General features: G+C 41.1%; 1 protein-coding gene and 1 long non-coding RNA gene across 2 annotated transcripts in view; one reads left to right on the forward strand and one right to left on the reverse strand.

Annotated features, from left to right (window-relative positions):
- Positions 1–10,212: 10,212 nt before the first annotated feature.
- LOC103675776 lies at positions 10,213–20,291 on the reverse strand. The gene is made up of 3 exons (XR_571903.2): positions 20,098–20,291; positions 12,271–12,371; positions 10,213–10,266 (listed from the first exon to the last, which is right to left on the reverse strand). It is a non-coding gene; the product is annotated as an uncharacterized LOC103675776 (long non-coding RNA).
- A 487-nt stretch (positions 20,292–20,778) lies between these two features.
- Positions 20,779–22,763, forward strand: part of FBXL17 (F-box and leucine rich repeat protein 17) — a 487,356-nt gene continuing 485,371 nt past the window's right edge. Inside the window, exon 1 of the mRNA XM_008704919.2 lies at positions 20,779–21,795. Within this exon, the coding sequence (XP_008703141.2) occupies positions 20,815–21,795 (981 nt within the window). The 5' untranslated portion in view covers positions 20,779–20,814. The remainder of the gene's footprint in view (positions 21,796–22,763) is intronic.

Consider the following 22,763-nt stretch of genomic DNA (forward strand, 5'->3'; position numbering starts at 1 on the left):
ATTGAGCCACCCAAGTGCCCCAAATTATTTCATTCCCAGTGGTTTTTCTGAAAGTTAATGGAGATAAATTAGATAGAGCTAAAGGTGAACTGGACTGATGTTGAGGGAGGAAAAGGATGGAGAAGGAAAAGGGTAGGCTTCCCTGAGCTGCCTCTGGGGATACTGGGGAAGAGACATGCTGAGTAGTGGGAGAAAATCTGTCAGAAAAGATTGTGGAAGACTGAAAAGAGGAGTAAGAGATTCCTGGGGGTTCTGCGTAATAATGCTGGGTGTTGTCTAGCCTACTCTTCCTTGGTTATCTACAATTTTTGTCATCTCAGGGCTATCCTATTGCTCTGTCAGTTGTAGTAAGCAGGTAGTAATGTGATGGGGTTCAGAACATGCTAGCCCCAAACACAGCAACTCGGCAGACTGAATACTTTAAGCTGTGTTTGAGGCAACAGCAGAAGCAGAAAGGTATCTCTGACTTTCCCGTCCACTGCCTTTCTCGCTGAAGCAAGTTGTAAGACTCTCATGTGAGAAGTGCCTTCCTATTCCCCGAAGAAAGGAATTATCCTCATCTCCAAGACAGAGGGACATCAAGAAGAATCCAGGGGCACCTGGGTGGCTCAGTCAGTTGTGTTTGACTCTTGATTTTGGCTCAGGTTGTGATCTCAGGGTTGTGAGATCAAGCCCTGAGTAGGGCTCCACATTTAGCAAGGAGTCTGCTTGGGATTCTCTCTCTCTTCCTCTGCCCCTCCCCGACTCACGCTTGCTCTCTCTAAAAATAAATAAATAAATCTTTAAAAAAAGAAGGATCCAAACAAGCAGGCCTTGCTCGATTTCCCATTTATCACACTAACCTCATACTCTCTATCCTATTTTTCCATGACTATCCATCCACTCTTCACCTAGCATGTAAACATTCAGGTTTAACCACTTCTTTAGGTCTTCATTTCCTTATGAAGTCTCCCATGTCATATAAAACTAATATTAGGGGTGGCTTAGTTGGTTAAGTGGCTGCCTTTGGCTCAGCTCAGGTTCTGGGAGCTTGCTTCTCCCTCTCCATCCTGCTTGTGCTCTCTCTCACTCTCTCAAATAAATAAATAAAAATCTTTCAAAAAAAAAAACTAATATTAAATGAACTCACGCTTTTCTCCTGCTAATCTGTATCTTTGTAAGTTTAATTTTCAGACCCAGTCAGTCACCAAAGCTTGTAGAAGAAAACTTCTTTCCTCCCCCAAAAAACAAATAATTCTTGTCCATAGAAACACAAGTGAAGTTTCACTACTGGGGATGTGAATGATTATTGACCTGTGAATGTTACCCAGTTTTGCATCTCTTACTCATACCCATGTGTCTGATTATCTATATCTTTGTCTGCTCTTTGACTTTTCCTTTGACTCGATTTTTAACACTGGCCTGATTCTCTCATTAATTGATGGGTTTTTAAAAATCTTTGGCATGTGTCATGTTACATTTGATTGACAACTGTGAATTTCCTTGTATAAAATTTTAAATTTCAAAAGTTTAAGAGATCATCCTCCAAGATGCCCAATGGCTTCACCCAGCAGAGCCAGGGAACATGCACCATGGAGACATATATATCAAAAGCAGCCCCCCAGCTCATCTGCACTGGCTCCCACAGGTGAATACCAAGCAACAACAAAACTAATTTTGCTGACTTTTTCCCCCATTGGCATACACACACACACACACACACACACACACACACACACACACACACACACATACACTCAGACCAGGGCACTTAAAGGAAAATGAATGGCTTTTTAGAAAGATAGACAAGAGATGGGAAATACTTTTGTCATAATGTGTGTTAAAGGTGGTACAGAAACTCTCATCTTTGGTGACTCTTATCACCAAAGATGAGAGTTATTTGGTTGCTCCCAGGGATGGGATTTATGACAGTGGGGTTCCTTTGAATTTCAGGGGGGATGGAGGTTTCTGCTTTTAGGCAGATAAGGAAATTCAGGAACTCAAATACCTTCTGCTCAAAGTAACTTTTATGTCACAGTGGGTGGCATATTTTGGACTCCTTCATGTACATCTTATTTTACCCGGATTTGTTCTTCCTAAGCTTCAGGTTTATTAATCAAATAAGCTGATATCACTCCTACATGATGTTTAGAATTTTTTTAATGTAAATATTGTTCAACTAAATTGAGTCATTATTCTGACAAACTTTTAATTCCAACAGTAATTTTGTTTTTTAGTATGTCAGCTTCAAGATAATTTCCAAGATCTTCAGGTAACTTAAAAAGTTGGACTGTTATTAAATTGAGTTAATTAATAGATAATCACTGAATACCAGGACAATTTCTAGATAAATCAGAATACTGAATAATTGATTATGAAGCAAAGTTTGAAATTTACCTACTTTTCACCCTTTTTCATATGCTAAAAGAGGTTATAACTTTCAGTCATGTTAATGAAGTGTTCCTTTTTGCCATCTTAACAAGGTATAAAAGAGATATATGTTGCTGTAGAAGTTATGTTACGTCTGTTTACATGCTAGTTTGCTCAAATGATTGTGTGTGACCAACAGTTCACCAATCCATCCCTGTTAGGAGAGAAACTTTTCCTATAGCCACTTCTGTTCATGTCATAGGGACCCACAAATTAACTAACAATGGACAGGAGAAAAGACAAGATTTATTTAGAGATGTTCACAAAAGTCACCGGTAATGAATGACTCACTGAATAGACAGAAGTAAAAGTATACCAACTTAATAAAGAGAGAGGTTTAGGGCTTCATATGGAAAGTACGGAAGGTTTCATTGCTCTTTTTTTTCCTATTGGTCTTTATGATGCTAATGGACAGCTGAATTTGTACTTCCTGGTGGTAACGCTGATCTTCTTCCCAATCAGAAAATCTCTCAGAGAGAGGTCAATGGCAGCTGTATTTTGGGGAGTATCTGCTTCAGTCTAGATGTTTCTTTCTGTGGCTGCTCATTGGTCGGATATTTTAAGTTTAAAGTAATTTTAATCACTTCCCCCCCTACACCACCTTTTTCTCTGTGAAATAAAAGCCAATTTCTTTTTTTAAAGTTAGAATTACTAGGAGTGATTGAGGCCATAATAGGAGCCAGAATGACAGAGAAATAAAATTATGCATGTGCTTTTGTTTTTCAAAGAAAGAGTAAGGTTTTTTTCCCTTAAGAATGTAATTTTTAGGGGCTCTGGGTGGCTCAGTTGGTTGAGCGTCTGACGCTTGATTTCCGCTCAGGTCATGATCTCAGGGTCGGAGCCCTGCATCAGGCTCTGTGCTGGGCGTGGAACCTACCTAAGATTCTCTCTCTCCCTCTCCCTCTGCCCATCCCCCATCCTTCTCCCTCTCTAAAAAAAAATGTAATTAAAAAAAATATCCATATTTGTTTACACTTAAAAAATTATTGAGGACTCCAAAGAGATTTTGTTTATGTGAAAAATGAAAAAAAAATTTATTTTTTGAATCTTTGGAAAACAGCAATATTATACGAACCTATTGCATGTTAAAATAAATAACATTTTTATGAAAAATAACTATATTTTCTAAATCCAAAAAAATTGAGAAGAATGGCATTGTTTTACACTATGGGGAATCTCTTAAATGTCTGGCTTACTAGGAAATAGCTAGAGTCTCATATCTGCTACTGCTTTTAATCTGTTGTGCTATCATACTCTGTACTGTATACTTGCAAGAAAATGAGAATGAAAAGGGCAAATAACATCTTAATATTATTATGAAAATAGTCTTCACCTTGTGCATCTTCTAAAAGAGTTTTGGGGACCCTACAGGTCCTGAGACCACACTCTGTCCTCGCCATAGATTGAATGTTTGTGTCCCTCCAAAATTCATATATTGAAATCGAATCCCCAATGTGATGGTACTAGGAAGTGAGGGCTTTTTGGAGGTGATTAGGTCATGAAGATGGAGCTTTCATGCATAGGATTAGTGCTTTTATAAAATAGATCCCAGAGAGTTCCCTTACCCCCTTCCAGTCATGGGATGACACAAGAGTTAGCTGTGTATGAACCAAGAAGAGGGCTCTCACCAGACACTAAATCTGCAGTGACTTCATCTTGGACTTCTTAGCCAGCAGAATTGTGAGAAATAAATGTTGGTTGTTTCGGCTGCCCTGGCCATGGTACATTGTTATAGCAGCCCGAATGAACTAAGACAATCCTTAAGAAAAGGGTCAGTTTATCCCAGAATATAAAATAATATAATGGAGAAGACTTATAAAGGGAATTTTATTTTCTTTGGTTTTATAATACTTCAGTCTGTAAGAAGCTATAACATATGTTAAATTTTAGCGAAGATTACTCAGTTTTAATAGCTTACTTCCTTGGTTCACTGATTAATAGCTAGCACTTATAGGATGAAAGCTCACTCTTTACCTTTGTGTTATCTGCCTACATAGCAAAAATTCTGTGGCTTATCAGAATATTTTATTTGTGCTTTATGTTGACTTTATTATGTTCTTGATTATTCAAGAAAAAAAAAGAACAAAGTCTTCCTACTTTTGCAAGTGTTAAGGTTCTTTGCAATCCTATTAACCTTCTAGGATTACTTTAAAAATATTTTACTGTCACTTTGATTAAATAAGTAACTAAGTATTGTTTCTCAGTAACCCATGATCCTATTTTAATTGTCCACATATGCTCTGACAACTCTTTTTCAAAATTGTCTTCCTCAAACCAGAACCCTAAGTTCACAAATAAGTAAATAAATAAGTAAATATTTCAGGAAATCTTTTATACCTGTAAGCATCTTTGAGATTTTCAAAGGACCGCAGGAAAAAAGTCACAAAGATTTGCTTTCTCACCCTATAGAAAGAGAGATGCTAGAAGTAATTAGGTTTGTTTGAGATGTTTCCATTGTGAGAAGTGGACGGCAAGAGCTGTCAGATCAGAAGAGAGGACCATCTTCCCTAGCACAGATTTGTGGAGAGAAGCATTATTGTGATACATTTTCAGAACTTGCATGCTTTATGGGACATCCCTAAATTTTTGCTTTCTATAGTGTTTTTACTTCCAGGGGAAATCGGAATACAGCTCGTAAAATGGTTATGCGGTGCACCCCAATAGAGAATTTTACTTTCTTCCATTCTGGTATTATTGGGGCAATAATAAATGAATGGTAGCCATTGAGTTTTTGTAATCTACAGATAGGTTTGTTTTGTTTCGTTTACTCTGAATAAGGACTGTTAAAAATTACAGCCAGAGTTTGTCTTCAACAAACAAGCACAGTGTGAGAGACTAGTGGGAAAGGACTACAATTATTTATTGGCAATTCGAAAAATAGACTGTTGTTTAGGCTTCTGAATTGATAGTAGCACTTAGATAACTTTCAGACTTTACAAATGAACCCAGTCAGAATTTTCCAACTCTTTTTCGTTCAGAGGCTGGTGTCTTCGTGAGAGCACACTGCTAACCAAGATCCAGCAAAGCAAAAGTTAATTACAGAGGAATGAGTGGAGTCACGAGGGAAATTTTGTTGTGGTTATTTGTTTGGAATACGGTTTGTTGTGTTATTATTATGTTTTGTTTGTTTGTTTTTTAGGTATATGAGGAAGTCCTTTTTCTTTCTTCTTAAGCAATCTGTAACCCAGAACTATTTATTTATTTATTGTATTTTTTTTCTTTTTCTTCTTTTTTTTTTTTTAAATAGACTCCATGCCCAAGATCGGCCTTGAACTCACAATCCCCAGATCAAGGGTCGCATGCTCTACCGACTGAGCCAGCTAGGAGCCCCTGTAACCCTCAACAATTTAGTGTTCTGCTTTTATAAACTGAAATAAAACATTTTCACATATTTGATTCTCACTGACACACCCGAATTCAGAAACTTTGCTAAATCTCATTGCTTTTCATAACCATATAGTTGCATATGTTCAGTAAGAATCTATCTACCTTTAAACCAGGATATAATTAGAAAAATTGCCTGGAGTGTATGATTTGAGAGTGGTGCTTTTTGAATCAGTGATGACAGGTCATTTTAATGGAAAACAAAGGTTGAGAAATGATAAGACAAGTTCACTTACTGGCAAGCCAGAAAACTTGGCCCATTTTGGGGACCTCAAAAATGAGCCAATCTTGAATTTATAGGTACTGCAGAAGTCTGGTTTTGGGAGAGAGGTTTTGGGACTTAATTTCTCAGCCTTAGGATAGCCAATAATAAAGGCTTTTAAGATTCCAGTCCAAGACTACTTATTAAATCTCCCAATCAGAAGTTTATTTGTGGCCTTGAAGCTTAAGCTTACCTCAAGGCAGCTTATACGATTGGTTAATACTGTTGTTCATAAACTTTTCTCCAAAAGCCAGTAGTAAATAATTTAAGCTTTCAATAGAGCTAGGATCAGGGCGAGGTGAGTGAGATGGAGCATTGCTTTACCAAGCAGTATTGGCACCTGAGGCAAATGGAAAAATCAGTAATAGTCATTCTGTCTGTTTAAAATTTTGACTTTTCAGTGGGGTTTTTTTGCATTCCTCTTAGTTTTTAAAAATATCTCATCAAAGTAGGGGTGCCTGGGTGGCTCAGCTGTTAAGCGTCTGCCTTTGGCTCAGGGCATGATCCTGGAGTCCTGGGAGCGAGCCCCACATCGGGCTCCTTTGCTGGGAGCCTGCTTCTTCCTCTCCCACTCCCCCTGCTTGTGTTCCCTCTCTTGCTGGCTGTCTTTCTCTCTGTCAAATAAATAAATAAAATTTTTTAAAAAATATTGCATCAAAGTAAAATTCATTCATTATTCCTTACTCAGGGTTTTTTAAAAAATTTGTTTATTTTTTTAGTAATCTCTATACCCAACGTGTGGCTCAAACTCACAACCCCAAGATCAAGAGTTGCACGTTCTTCCTACTAAGCCAGCCAGGTACCCCTATTCATTATTTAGTTCTTGGTCCCCCCTCAAACTTTGTGCCCAAGGCAAGTACCTCAATTGCCTCACCCTAGTTCTGGCCTTGTTTTGTGAGCCTGTGATAACTTCTCAGCTCTGCCATTATCATCGGAAAGCAGCCACAAACAATATGTAAATGAATAAACATAGCTGTACTCTTATAAACCTTTAATTATAGAGACCAAAACTTGATTTTCACAGAATTTTCATGTGTCACAAAAAATTATATATCTTTTGATGTTTTTTCAACCATTTAAAAATGTAAAAAGTACTTTTAGCTCCAGGAGGTACAAAAAACTAGGGTTTGGGCTGGAATCAGCCCACAGGTTGTACCTTGCTGTGTTAAAAAAAAAAAAAAAATCTCAACTGTGATCAAATTGGCTTTATTCAACAATTCACGAATCAGGCAGCTTCCCATCTAACAAATAAAAAGAAGCTCTGAAGCTCTGAAAAGCTGAACAGAACAGGAGACTTTTATAGGCAGAAAGAGGCAGGGACAAGGAAATAGCGGATTACCTCATCTTTCCTTGGGGGACACAGAGGGAGTTTTCTGGTGGATTACCTCATTGATGCTGACCAGGAAATTCCAGATATGCTGGTTTAAGATATCATTCCTGGGAGAGGTTGAAACTGCAATTAGGTTAGGTGTAAGTCTCAGATTGGTGACGTTGGTTTAGCTCTCCATTTTGGGGCTGTCCTCTCTTTTGTAACAGCTAACTCCTCCTGCCCTTGCTTCAACTATGTAAACAATGAAGCCAACCTAATAAAACCAGTCTTTTTGTGTGATTCAGAATAATCTTTGGAACTATTATTCTTACCAGAAGAGACTGTCCAGAAAAACTGTGAAAAGACTTTGAAATGACAAAGGAAAAAACACCACTGAGTGTCCTATGAAAGTCCCGGTGTTGCCTAACCCACTCTTCCTCATTATTTGTATCTTTCAATTACATCTGAGTCTTTATCACCCTGTTAGTTGTAGTAAACTACTGGTAATGCAAATGATTTTATTTATTTATTTATATTTCAAAGATTTTATTTATTTATTTGAGAGAGTGAGACAACCAGCGAGAGTGGGAACACAAGCAGGGGGAGTGGGAGAGGAAGAAGCAGGCTCCTAACGGAGGAGCCTGATGTGGGGCTCGATCCCATAATGCCGGGATCACGCCCTGAGCCAAAGGCAGACGCTTAACAACTGAGCCACCCAGGCGCCCCACAAATGATTTTTTTTTAAGATTTTATTTTGTAAGTAATCTCTATAGCCAACATGGGGCTCAAACCCACACCCCCAAGATAAGAGTCGCAGGTTCTACTGACTGAGGCAGCAAGGAACCCCAACACAAATGATTTTTGCTGGTGAAGATGTAATTGATTATATCCCTGTGAATTTTGACCATTTTTTCCATTTATTAACAAATTCATTTTAGCACTCCTCATTGCCTCTATTTGTGTCTTGTCTTCCCAATCTCCTTGAACTGGCCTTTTACACTTTTCTAGTTCCCTCATTAATTGAGCTGAAACATTCTTTAACACATGTTTGTTCTATTTTTGTACAATGTTCATGATTTTATCTTTATTTTTTATTTTATTTTATTTCTTGAAGATTTTATTTATTCACTTGAGAGAGAGAGACAGAGCACAAGCACGGGGAGAGGCAGGGGGAGGGGGGAGACAGACTCCCAGTGAACTGGGAGCCTGACATGGGGCTTCACCCCAGGACCTGGAGATCATGACTTGAGCCGAAAGCAGACACTTAACCATCGAGCCACCCAAGCGACCCTCATGATTCTATCTCTAAAAAAATACAGTAGGGATGCCTGGGTGACTTAGTTAAGTGTCTGCCTTTGGCTCAGGTCATGATCCCAGGGTCCTGGGATGAAGTCAGGCTCCTTCCTCAGTGGGGAGCTTGTTTCTCCCTCTGCCCACTGCTCCCGTTGCTTGTGTGCTCTCTCTCTCTCTGACAAATAAATAAATAAAATCTTTAAAAATGTAAGTATCCTTTAGCAACGGGTTAAGACAAACATAACTTACCGTTAAAGTCCAGTTCCATACCCAGGTAAAGTGAGGACAGCTTTTGGATTATTCTATTCATTCAACACTTATTGATGACCAACTATGTGGCAGAATGTTGGGGATACAAACATGAGCAAGGAAGACCAGTTCCTTCCTCCCAGAGTTCACAATCTAGTGAACCTCCTGGTCCTTTCTATTGACTTATCCATTCACTCACTTTCTCATACTACAGATATTTACTGAAGCATACTGTTAATACTATAGCTTCATCATATTTGGGTTAAATAAAATTTTCCAATCTGGCTTTCATGTCTTAGCAACATGTTTAACAACGTTGTGTGGGGGAAATGTGTTATGCATTCCCAGCAGCTTTTGTTGATTATATAAAAACATCAGTAACATTTCTACAGCTTTCTCAAACAGAAGAGGAAAAGGTCCTACATTCATAATTTCGTATCACTATAAGATTAGTAATAATTTACTAATGAATTTTCAACTACTCTGTTGTATTGGAAACTGCCTATATTATTCATGGATTGCATATCTTTTTCCAATGATGCTGTTATTGCTAAAAATATTTCTTGAAATTTTTCTAAAAGATTGCTTTGAAATGTGGAAGTGTTCTATTACAAATACCTCAGTGTAGATATTCGTTCGCTTAGGGAGGATTTGGTTTTAGAAAGAGTCAGAAATCTTTTGGAAAGAATTTAATCTCATTGTACAGATATGAAATTAAGGATTAAAAATAAGGTTTTAGATGACCTCCTTTTCTACCTCTTTCCACCTTGAATCTTCTACCACATTTTGAAAAGTAGAAATCATCCAAAAGCCTTTCAGCATTTTAAAGTGTACTAAGTATTTAAATTATTAAGTATAGAGTACTAAATAAAATTTCTATTTGAGTCCTTCCAATTTCTGCTCCTTCATCTCATTTACCAGTAGGTACTACTACTTCATTATCATGTATATCAACACCAAATTATTTAGGAACTTAGAAAGATTGATCTATACATACTAATCACATATACATTTTTAAAACCTAGAATTATGCAATACATATTTTCCTAGAATTTTCCTTTTAATCATAACCACCATGGGCATTTGGTATAAAATAATGGTAATATCTTAGGTCAGGTTGTAATCACTACACTTAAAAGACATTTTTCTGGTAAGTGCAACTTATGTCAACAGACTCCTCACCTGGTTTTAAAAATGATCAGCATTTGGGGGCACCTGGGTGGCTCAGTCCGTTAAGCATCTGACTCTTGATTTTGGCCCAGGTCATGATCTTAGCGTTGTAAGATAGAGCCACAGGCTCTGCACTGAGCACGGAGCCCGCTTAAGATTCTCTCCCTCTGCCCCTTCCCGTTTCTCGTCTCTTTAAAAAAAAAAACAAAAAAACAGCTTTTTTGTAGTACCATTTGAAAGTAAATTGTATATATCATGATATTTCACCTTAAATATTTCAGTATGAGTCTCCTAACAAAAGACATTCTTCTATATAATCATATTCTTTTGATGCTTAAGAAAATTAACAATAATTATATAATATCATCCAATACCCAGTCCATTTTCAAATCCCCATTGTACAAAGACAATTTTCTTAGTTGTTTTGTTACATTATTTTAAATCAGAATCCATTCTAGGGTCATACATTTCATTTGGTATTTTTGTTTCTTCAGTCTATTTAAATCTAGTTCAGATATCTTACTTTTTACTTTTCATAACATTGAATTTTTGAAGAGTCTGGGTTAGATGTCTTATAAATTTATGTCCTATATTCCTTCTTTTAAAGTCAGGTTTATGGAGATATAATTTATGCAGTGTAAATTTCATCTTTTTCAGTGTATAGTTCTATGATTTTTGACAAATGCATTTAGTCTTATAACCACTACCACGATCAAGTTATAGAATACTTCTATCTCCCACAAAAGTTCCATTCTAGCAACCATGGCTCTATTTTCTGTCCCTACAGTTTTGCCTTTTGGGGAAGGTCACATAAGTGTAATCATACAGTATGTAGCATTTTGCGTCTGACTTTTTTCACTTAGTGTAATGTAGTTGAGATTTATCCATTGATGAGGATATAACGCAGTATATCCATTCACCAGCGGAAAAATGAGTTGTGTGCATTTCATATTCATATAAAAAATAAAGCTGCTATAAATATCTACATACAGGTTTTTGTATAAACATGCATTTTTATTTTATTTTTTAATTTAATTTTTTAATAGAATAGCCCCCTTTTTTAAAAGATATTATTTATTTATTTGACAGAGAGAGGGAGAGAGAGAGAGAACACAAGCAGGGGGAATAGCAAGCAGTGGGAAAGGGAGAAGCTGGATCCTGCTGAGTAAGGAGCCTGATGCAGGGCTTGATCCCAGGACCCTGGGATCATGACCTTGGCTGAAGGCAGCCGATTAACTGACTGAGTCACCCAGGTGCCCCTAAATATACATTTTTATTTCTCTTTGATTAACATCCAGAACTGAGGTTGCTGGATCATATGGTAACTGTGTGTTTAATTTTACAAGAAACTGGCAGCATATTTTCCAAACTGGCTACCATTTTGCAATTCCATCATCAGTATATGAAAGTTTTAGTTGTCCCCCATCCTTGCCAACACTTGCTATATCAATCTTTTAAATTTAAGCCATTCTAGTAGGTGTGTGAAGATATCTCATTATGAGTTTAATTTAAATTACTTTAAGGATGTTTTGGGGACAGGAAGGGATAGTTTCTGGACTGCGTGCCATTAGAAGGACCTTACCCCACCAAAATATTAAAGTCATTCCTCTATTGTCTTTTATGTTTCCTCCTTTCAGGCTTTCTCTCTTTTGGCTGAGATTATAAACCCATCCGCAAAGCCTGTCTCAGTCTTGTCAGAACGGTGCCAGAATTTTTCCAATCTTGAAAATTTTTACTTGCTTGTGTGTATTAGAGTTTCTCTACTAAAGGAAGAGACTGAGTTAAAGGTAGGAATTGTTGGTATTTCTTGAAAATTATTATTGATGGTAGCATAATACACAAGGAGAAACTTTCTCTCTCTCTCTGTCTTTCATACATATACGTTCCCATATACCTCACATAGTCTAAAAACTGATGGCTTCCCAGAAAATGTGTTGCAGGTTCATATTTTGTTTTATTTAAAAAAAATTTTTTAAAGCTTCTATTTATTTATTTTAGTAATCTCTACACCCAACAGAGGGCTTAAACTCATGATCCTGAGATCAAGAGTTGTGTGCTTCCCTGACTGAGCCAGCCAGGCATCCCCATATTTTATTTTAGAAACTATTATTCCTCCATTAACCCATTCTTCAACATTTCTATTCAGAGTAATCATTATCCAACATGATCTTAGCAAATATTGCCTATAATGTACCTGAAAAGGATTGTTAATTTTCTTCATAGACTGTTCTTCAAAACCACATCTCTAAGAAGAGACTATGTATGAAGCAAATCTCAATATTGTTGAGGTGTCATCTGGAATGGAAAGTCATAGAAATGGGACATTTCAGGAGTGAAAGTAGGCTGGTTGTTAATGAAAGTGGATGAAACAGCATGAAATAGGCAACACTATTTAAACTAGGTCTTAGGGTTAATTTCCCTTAGAATTAGAGTTTCTTCTGAAATAACAATTTTTTTTGTAATTCTTTATAGATTCTGGTCACCTTCCACTGGCCATGTGCTTCACATATCTTTTTGGTGAAGATCCTAATACACTTTGTTGCCCCTAAGACTTCTAAAGTAAATTTTCTTCTTATTTTCTTTAATTTATAAGAATATGTGGAGTGTTGGTGGTTGGGGGAACTATTTATCCTTTCAAAATTGGCATGGAAAATGACATATTAATTTTAGAAATAGAGTTCCTCTAGATCCACAGCACTTGAAAATGGCATCTACCACTATCTGCATTTGTTATCTGTCGGTAAGCCAGCAGTGAACACCTTTGATTTGTAGTCCAATAAAGATTAAAATTTCTTGGGGCACCTGGGTGGTTTAGTCAGTTGGGTGTCTGCCTTCAGCTCAGGTCATGATCCCAGGGACCTGGGATCAAGCCCCACATCGGGCTCCCTGCTCAGTGCGGAGTCTGCTTCTCCTTCTACCCCAACCCCACTCATGCTCTCACTCTCTCAAGTAAATAAATAATATCTTTAAAAAAAAAGATTCAAATTACTCAACCTCGACATAATTCATTACTGTTTTGGGATGTTACTTTTTACAAACATGGAAGACCACAGAGGAAATATATTGATTTATAAGGGAAAAACATTGGCCAAACAATAGGAACTGGAAAGAAGCCCTAACTCTCCGACACACAGAAACATACACAGACACATATACACTTACATATGCTTATATCACACTCTTCCAAAATAAGATTGAAATTAATATATAAGGCAGCAGGGAAAGGAAAATAAGTCACAAAAAAAAACACAGTATGCTTCCTGTAACAATGTTTCTCAAGCTTTGGGGATCAGTTCCCATGGAGGGGACAAAAGACCCTGACATCCATATTTTACTCATTCCCAATTTTCAGATGGTGGTAGGAGAGGTGATTCAATAAGTGTTACTGACCAACCAAATTTAAAGATGTTTATGTTTGCTTTAACAATTAGCTTAAAGACAATATAATTTTTAATCCCTGTACTTGGATCTTAACATGTAGTTAGTAGAAAATAATGGACCCCAAACTGGGCTGATGCATTTGCATCATTATATACTGTAAGCATAACCAGACAAAAACACACAGCAAACTAAATTTAAAATGATAAAATAAATGTAATGTGTAATTAAAAGGCAAGAAGAACAGAATTGAAATCCAAAGCTTCTGAAGATAATAAAAGTGATATATTGATACACTGTCCTTCCAGAAAGTTGAGGGAATTTATGTAATTTATAAGGTTAAAGAGAACTGATTCCCAAATCATTTCTTCCATTTTTTTCACACTTGGGTATGACTTTAACTTTCTATTTTTGGAGAGGAAAAATAACTGAAAAAAGTACTTTCACCCCTTTCCATACCCAAGGAGTATTATCTACTCTCTGAGGAGTAACAAAGAACAATGTCTCATCACTTGGCTAAGGAGGCAACATAAGGTAAAAAGTCCCCTGATCCAGGGATTAATAAAGCTGGCAGTATCAGAGGATCAGAGAAAAGGTGGGTTTTACTCCTGCATCACCACTCCTGCCACCCTTCCTCTGTCTCCTACCTGTGCCAGGAGGCATTACACATGTAACTTGAAAGGTTTTTTTATTTTTTATATTTTTTTAAGATTTTATTTATTCACCTGAGAGAGAGAAGGAGAGAACGAGTGGGGGGAAAGACAGAGGGAGAAGCAGACTCCCCCCCTGCTGAGCAGGGAGCCGGACAAGGCAGGGCTCGATCCCAGGACCCCGAGACCATGGCCTGAGCCACAGGCAGGCGCTTAACCGACTGAACCACCCAGGCACCCCTTGGAAGTTTTTTTTTTAATCTCTTCAATTTGTGGATCCTGATTACGAATGGGAGATAAAACCCATTTTATATAGGTAACTGACTAGAAAGGGGCAACCTGTGACAAGTAATCAGACCTGGGTGTGAAGCAAAGAAAGCTAGAGCACTGACATTCAGTTGATTATTGTACTGATGCCATAAATTGTCAACATGTAGATTGTGGCTTGCCATTTGTGAGTAACCAGAAGTAATTTTTTTAGGAGGGTGAGGGACCACCGGGAGGGGGAGAGAATCCTAAGCACACTCCACACTCAGCGCAGAGCCAGACGTGGGACTCGATCTCACAACCGAGATCATGAACTGCGCTGAAATCAAGAATTGGCCTCTTAATGAACTGAGACACCCTTAAAAGGAATTTCAATTACCTGGTCTTTGTTTATTGTGAGCAAGTATGTATTTTAAAATTATATAATTAGAAACCCAAATGTTTTTAAACTTAGGAGGAAAAACAGAATTTGTTAGGGAGACACATGTAACTCAATTATTTTACCTCAAGTCCCTATTCTAGCGGTTGAAAAGGAGAAAAACATCAATTACAATAGAGGATATAGCTGGACACAGAACTGAGGGATTATAAATGGAAGAACATTTTTGTGTTATATCAATTTCATTTAAGTAGAACAAAAGATAAATATGTGAATCTTAAGAAAAAAAAAGAAACCTAAACCCCTAGCTTTGCCTCAATTATCCCATTAATTTACATAAAAGTGGGAGAACAATGAATTCTCTCCACTAAGTCTTGATTGTCTCCTTTCTTGACCTTGAATTAATCTTTGGAGTGGTATGGATAATTGATAATTTTGCTTTCTCCTGATAAACTACAGTAAGGGCAGTGTTTGCTGGCTGAGTACATTTCCTATCCACACAACAACAAATTATCACAAATGTAGTATTTAAAACAACGCTTATTTACTATTTCATAATTACACATATCAGAAGTTCTGGCAAGAGGTCAACTGGGTTCTCTGTTCAGGTTCTTACAAGGCTGAAATCAAGATGTCTGTGGGCCTGTGCTCCCTTCTGCAGCTTGGGATCTTCCTCAGAGCTTATGTATTTGCTAGCATAATTTAGAATTCTATAGGACTGAGGACTGGCCTTCTTGCTGCCCATCCACCAGGGCTACTTAGTTCCTAGGGATCACCAGCCACATAGTTCTCTCCACAACATGGGAGTTTAGTTCTTCAAGGCCAACAGTAAAGCATCTGCTGCTGCTTTGAATCTCTCTATTCCTTGACCCTGACTTGTAGACTTTGTTTTAAAGAGCTCACCTGATAACATCAAGCCTACCCAAGATAATCTCTCTTTAAAATGCAACTGATTAGCGAGTATAGGTGCTAGTGATTCAGGAGTAAGGTTAATTTGGAAGTAAGGCTTAATTCTGATGTAGGCAACAGTCAAGCAATACTGAAACACTGCAACTGCGGACTGTGGGACTGCTGTGAGGGACGTGAATGGCACACTGTGACAGAGCAACTAGGGAAGAGCTCTTGTGACAGGTGATATCTGGGCGGAGATCCAGAAGAGGAACATCAATCAGCCATGCGATGAACTGAGGGAAGAACAGCGCAGGCAGCAGCTGAATTTTTTTTTTTTTTTAATAAGCTCTATGTCCATTGTGGGACTTCGATTCATGACCCTGAGATCAAGAATCTTATGCTCTAGCAATTAAGCCAGACAGGTGTCCCAGCTGAACTTTTATACTGTGTCTGAAACAAACCATGCAAGAGTACAGACTGTCCTTCTGAAGGGAGCTCTCTAAAAGCTTGTTTTCTCTATTATCTTTGGCTTTGAATATTTCAAAAGCTGATTTGTGTATTATCTTTGGTTTTGAGTATTTCAAAAATACAATCCAATAAGGGATTAAATTTATTGAACACTTGGGGTGCTGCATGCTTTTTCCACACATGAGACAATGTCTTCTGCACCTAGAGTGTTCTTCTAGGCCATCTATCGCCCCTACCACAATCAGTGGGATCAATGATGTGTTATTTGTGTTCTCCTTTTATCACTGGTGCTATAGGATGTTTTAGCTGTTTATAACAGCCATCATTACCCAACTGCAAGCATTAAAACCTTTTATACCTAAGTGTCTTATAGACAGATGTGAACTTCAAAGTGAGTATATTCTATGCCAGCACAGAAGAAAGAAAAGTCTTTTCTTTAAACTGTCTTTCAACATTTTAAATTTATATACTGGATTTTAGTGTGAATTGATGTCATAACACAAGTCAACCCCAGGTTTGAATTTTATTCAAATATGAAAATATTTTATATTATAGAACCCACTATTTCACCACAATTAGCTACACACTGAAAAATCATTTGAAAAAACAAGTCATTATTTGGTGTTTTTCATTTCCTCCCTATCCATCATCCCCTCTTCTCTATCTCATTCATAAATCATAAAATCCTGAAAACTCCACATATGAAATAATTCTGAATCCTATCCCTACTTCATTCTCCCTCAATGATTGCCTTATCATGCTTTTAAGTTCACTCTATTGACCCTTTGAACAATCTCAACCAATCCTCCTGCTAAGAGCCTCTTCCTTCTCTAGTTCATTTTTTATACAGTTATCAGATTATGTTCCTAAAAACTGAACAAAGTCACGTCCTCCTGGAGTTTACAAAAGTCAAAATAAACATGTGATAAGAGGTATAAAGAAAATAAAAACAGGATAAGAGGAAAGACTAAAGGAGGGACTAATTCAGTTTTAATGGGATAAAAATGGCATATAACACTATGTAAGTTCAGCGCATATGCATCAGGAAGGAGTAATTTTAGGTAGGGTGATGAGCTTTGACTATAACACATGTTAATGACCTTCAGCCAAAGGCTAGTAGGAACATACCCATAGTCAAACCAAGTTAGGTTTATTGACTTGTCACAAGGTCAGAGATAGCACACCAAGAACTGCGAGAGTCTCAGTAAAAAAGGTGTTGTGAAAAGATTTATTGAAGGATTGGGCTTGTGTTAGGTGGTTCTAGGAAAGTTCAAGGCTTTGCTCTGGATTGGATGCTATCAGGAAGCAGGTAATTCTATGACTGAATATTTTAATAATTGTTTTCTAGAAGGTAGGAAGAACAGAGCAAGGCTACGTTGTAATCGGTTAAGAAACAAAAGTCATTTATATTAGCCAGACTGCTTGGTCGTTTTTGTAGTTTGGGGAATGTTCTTGTATTTGCTTTGTTCAGACATGATTATAGAGGGGGTCTTATTTTTGACTGGTCTATTATGGTTACAGAGTAGCCATGACCGATGTTGATGTTTTGTGAGATTGTTGATGTTCAACAGAACACTCAGACCTAGCTGAGAATGTCAGTAACACCAAGGCCTAGCTAATAGTTCCAGGCCAGCTCCTGTTTGTTCAGGAGCTGCTTTTCTTTTTTCTTTTTTTTTTAAAGATTTTATTTATTTATTTGGGGGAGAGAGAAAGAGAGTGAGAGCAGAAGTGGGGAGGAGAGGGAGATGCAGACTCCCCTGCTGAGCAGGGAGCCCCATGTGGGGTTTGATCCCAGGACCCTGAGATCATGACCTGAGCTGAAGGTAGCCGCTTAACCAACTGAGCTGCCCAGGCACCCATGCTTTTCTTGTTCTAACTAACAAAACCGTTAAGTGCTATAATTGTTTCTAAACTGCTATTTATAACTCTTACTCATAACTCTGTTTCCTGAATATTTAGAATATTTATCAGTGTTATTATTTAGGGTAATTAGTTCTAAAACTCATCATAGCTCTGGTGACCACAGTTGTAGCTTACTTAGTCGTTACTAAAATACACAAGCTCCTCTGCTACATGCTGTGGTCAAGAGAACAACAGCCACCTGTTGATGGTTGGACAGCTCTGGGATTGGAAGAACTAGTGCTGTAAATTTCAAGAAACCACTTGAAAAATCTGACACTTGCCTCATGTTCTGAAAGCAAGAAGTTAGAGTTAGATTATATGTGTAATTCTGATAGGTCTGCATGTGCCAAGCTGTGTTGTAATCACATTGGGGAGCTTGTTGAAATCAAGAGATTCTAGGGCTCCAACTCCAGAGTCCAATTCAGCTTAAGTTTTTGACATTCATGTTTTAAAATTTTCTTTCTTTTTAATTGCTGAGTAGTATTCCACTGAATGAGTATACCAGCTTATTTATCCATTCTCTACTGATGGACATCTGGGCTGTTTATACGTTTTGAGGTGATCATGAATAAAGCTGCTATGAATATTTTCGCACAAGTCTTTTCATGGAAATATTCTTTTCTATTTCTCTGGTAAATATCTGTAGGTGGAATTCCTAGGTATTAGTGTATGTTTAACTAATATGAAACTAATGGGTCCACAATCTGACATGAAGTAATAAGAAGATTTACAACACCCTCTACATTTGCTCAAAGTGCAGCTTGGTAGAGATGGCGAAGGACCTGTTACAAGGCCTCAGGCAGCCCCTGTCACTACTAGCCTCGTCCCCTCAGTATCCGAGCTCTGGAGCCCTAGAAGATTCCTATACTGTCCCACAGGGATGAAAGCTATGTGTAAAATATCTGTAGAAATGTAGTTCGGGCAGTGCATTTGATAGTAATAAGTATGTAAAACCCTTTGACAAATCTTTGCCTCTAGGTTTCTTGGAATTCCACCTCACTGTGATCAAACTCAGAAACAGAGACCCCTGAACGCTGGCAGACCTAAAATAAAAGTCATTCTTGACAAAGAGGCCAATATTAGCAAACGTTTGATGGTATGTTTGGGCAAAGGCAGGGTGAGGCTGGCCACAGGGGTGGGAAAATCACACAGACTCAAACAATGGTCTCTAAGCTGAAGGGCTCTGAATCTTGAAATACTGCTTCCTCAGCTCTCCCAAGTTATTCTTAGCCTCTTTTTAAAATATTGCCACTTTCCTTCCACTCTGTAGCAGGTAACCAGGCTTTACCTAAAGTAAAATAGGGACCCGGTGAAAGGAACTTTTTCACTCTCGTATCTGGGCCCTTCTTTATCTATCTTTCCCTTATCCCGCCTACTCAATGAAGACGGCATCCCTCCTAAGCTACTCTGCCATTCCACCATCTCAGTTGTATTATCTTTTTTCATCTCCTTTCCTCCTCCTTTATACTGACACATTCCCATAATTTCAGCCTCTTTCAATTTGTTTCTCAATAGTAGGTACCGCTCTAATCATTGCCCTATTTCTTTGCTCTCATGATAGTCAAACCTTCCAAGTGGTTGTCTGCAAAGCCTATTTCCTCTTTCTCATCTGGGTCACCAAGGTCCGCCCAGGACCGTTTATCATATAGTAGGCACTGCACAATCAGGATAGATGGGACTCCCAGAGTGCGGATGATAGTTATCTACAGCTTGCAGCCTGCAATGCTGGATGACTCAATCGGTTGAGAAATTGTTTATCTTTTTGGCGTGCATAGGTAACTTGATATATGCTTTCACTTTGAAATAGAGTTAAGAAGTCAGCAGTCGGCCACAAGCAACAAGTATAAAAACAAGTGGAATTCACAGCGGTGCAGCACCACTAATTAGTCCCTCACGTGAGAACACAGGACCACACCACCCAAGGGCCACACATCTGTACTGCACCGGAGAGGCAGCAGGGGACCCAAGTTGGCCTTCCGGCGGAACCCTGTTTACGGCTCCTCAGTGGCCTCGGTCTCCCAGTCTGGGGGTGGGGGTGAGGGGAAGAGCGCAGCGGCTCCCGGCCAATGGCAGTTCTTGAACTTACACCTACAGACGTCAGCGCGGCTGTGCAAACGGATGTCACACAGCTGGCTCGGAAGCGTCTCCTCCCGTCCCAGAAAAGAGGCGTGGGCCCAGCGGCCTCGGCGAAACCTTGGGCGAGGGAGGGAGGGAAGAGCGCGCGTCGCTCCCCGCGAACCCCGTGCGCTCGCCGGCCCGCTTCTTCCCAGCAGTCCTTGCCTAGCGGCCGTCCCCGGTGAGCAGCCGGGCGCCCGCGCCCCCGCCCCCAGCGCGCCGCCGCCGCCGGCTCCGCCCCCTCCCCGAACGGGCCGCGCGCTCCTGCGGCTCCGAGCTGTGTCGCGGGCGCGCGCGCCGCCGGCGGAGCCGCAGTTAAAATGGTCCGAGCCGGACCCCGCGTTCCCCCCGCCGCCGCACTGACTGACTGAGCCGGCGGGCCAGACTTGGACTGGTCACCTAGCCGGCAGGCTCGCTGCCTCCGTCGCGTCCCCAAAGCTCGCGCCCATCGTTCTCCCGGCTTCCCGGGGCAAAGCATGTAGCCCCCATCGGGCGCCCGGGCGGCCCGCAGCTGACGCCCACCCCCCACCGTCGCGTGTGTGCCCGTGTGTGCGTGTGTGTGCGCAGGGCGGGCGACCCCGCCGCGGGCCCGAGGCCGAGCCAGCGAGCGGCCTGCCCCGCTGCCGGAGCTCGCCTCTCCGGGCCTCCCTACTTCCCCGTCCCGGTCCCCCTCCTCGGGGCCTTCTATATGGGCCACCTTCTCTCGAAGGAGCCGCGTAACCGCCCGAGCCAGAAGAGGCCTCGCTGTTGCAGCTGGTGCCGCCGCCGCCGCCCTCTCCTCAGGCTGCCCCGCCGGACCCCGGCCAAGGCGCCCCCCCAGCCGGCGGCGCCCCGGAGCCGGGACTGCTTCTTCCGCGGGCCCTGCATGCTCTGCTTCATCGTGCACAGCCCCGGCGCGCCCGCCCCCGCCGGCCCAGAGGAGGAGCCGCCGCTCTCGCCGCCGCCGCGGGACGGGGCCTACGCCGCGGCCGCCTCCTCGCAGCACCTGGCGCGGCGCTACGCGGCCCTGGCTGCCGAGGACTGCGCTGCCGCCGCCCGCCGCTTCCTGCTATCCTCGGCCGCCGCCGCCGCAGCTGCCGCCGCCTCGGCCTCGTCGCCCGCCTCCTGCTGCAAAGAGCTGGGGCTGGCCGCGGCCGCCGCCTGGGAGCAGCAGGGCCGGAGCCTCTTCTTGGCCAGCGTGGGGCCCGTGCGCTTCCTGGGGCCGCCCGCTGCCGTGCAACTCTTCCGGGGGCCGCCGCCGCCGGCCGAGCCCCTTACGCCCCCAGAAATGGTGTGTAAGCGGAAGGGGGCCGGGGTCCCCGCCTGCACCCCCTGTAAGCAGCCCCGCTGCGGCGGTGGGGGATGCGGCGGCGGCGGCGGCGGCGGAGGGCCTGCGGGGGGAGGCGCCTCGCCGCCGCGGCCCCCCGACGCCGGCTGCTGCCAGGGCTCCGAGCAACCACCGCAGCCGCTCTGCCCCCCGCCCTCCTCTCCCACTTCCGAAGGTGCCCCCACAGAGGCCGGCGGGGACGCGGTCCGAGCGGGGGGCACCGCCCCCTCGCCCGCCCAGCAGCAGCATGAATACGGCGACGCGGACTGTCAGGAGCCCCCCGAAAACCCCTGCGACTGTCACAGGGATCCACCCCCTGAAACCCCAGACATCAACCAGCTGCCGCCATCCATCCTGCTCAAGGTGGGTCTGGGTGAGTGGCACAGGGATGTGTGCTTTCCCCCAACCCCGGCCCCCGCCTCGGAGGTTTTCTCTCTCCTCCCCCTAAGCGCGGAGGAGGGGGTTCCCTGATAGCCAGAGAAGTCCGAAGGGGAGAAGCCAATGGGGAAGATGCTTATGGCCTGTTTTTTGAAGTAGAAAAACTTGGGAGTCTGGTCAATGTCTTTTAATAGCTTGGGTTTGTTACTACAATTCAGGATTTATCTGTTACCGGATTCCCACTGGTTTAGAAACTATTCGTAGATTTTCAGCGAAATATTTTTATCAGTTGAACAATTTACATTTACTGCTAAAGATTTTGTATATTAGTATTTGAGAGTTTTCAAACAGTAGTTGCCGGTTTGATAGCTGCTAGTTGATGTCAGTAACTGTGACCTTTAATCGAACATTTACTATGATCAGGCACTGTGCCTGAGCTTTATATATGTAACACCTCATTTAATCACCCAGTTAAACGCTGTGAGACAGGTATTAACAACTCCACTTTATACAAGAAGACACTAGTATTTCAGTGCTGTGTGCCCACAGTAGTAAGTCAGGCAGAAGTGGTCTTTCCTCTGTGGAGTTTAGAATCTAGTGAGTCTTGAGGAGGTTGAATGACTTGTCCAAGGTCACACACACACAGGGCAGATCTGGGGAATTTAGGCCTGCAGGACTTGAAAACCCTCTGGTTTATGTTATGTTTTGTTTCCTTCTTATATTTTAATCCTACATTTGATTTCTCAGAAGGTAGAGACTAATGTATTTTTTGTTGGGGAATATGGGTGAGTGGAGAAGATGTGGGTGTCCTGTGGGAGCTTTGTCTCACTTTCAGCTAAGTAAAATTTGCAGTTTTGTTAATACTAGTGAGAAATTTAATTGTCAAAGTTGGTGTTATTATTACTAGCAAGTTGTTTTATCCTCATGCCCCCCCCCCCCCGCCCTGGAACTTA

Source organism: Ursus maritimus, unplaced genomic scaffold, assembly GCF_017311325.1.
Source record: "Ursus maritimus isolate PB19 unplaced genomic scaffold, ASM1731132v1 scaffold_5, whole genome shotgun sequence".
Taxonomy (NCBI): domain Eukaryota; kingdom Metazoa; phylum Chordata; class Mammalia; order Carnivora; family Ursidae; genus Ursus; species Ursus maritimus.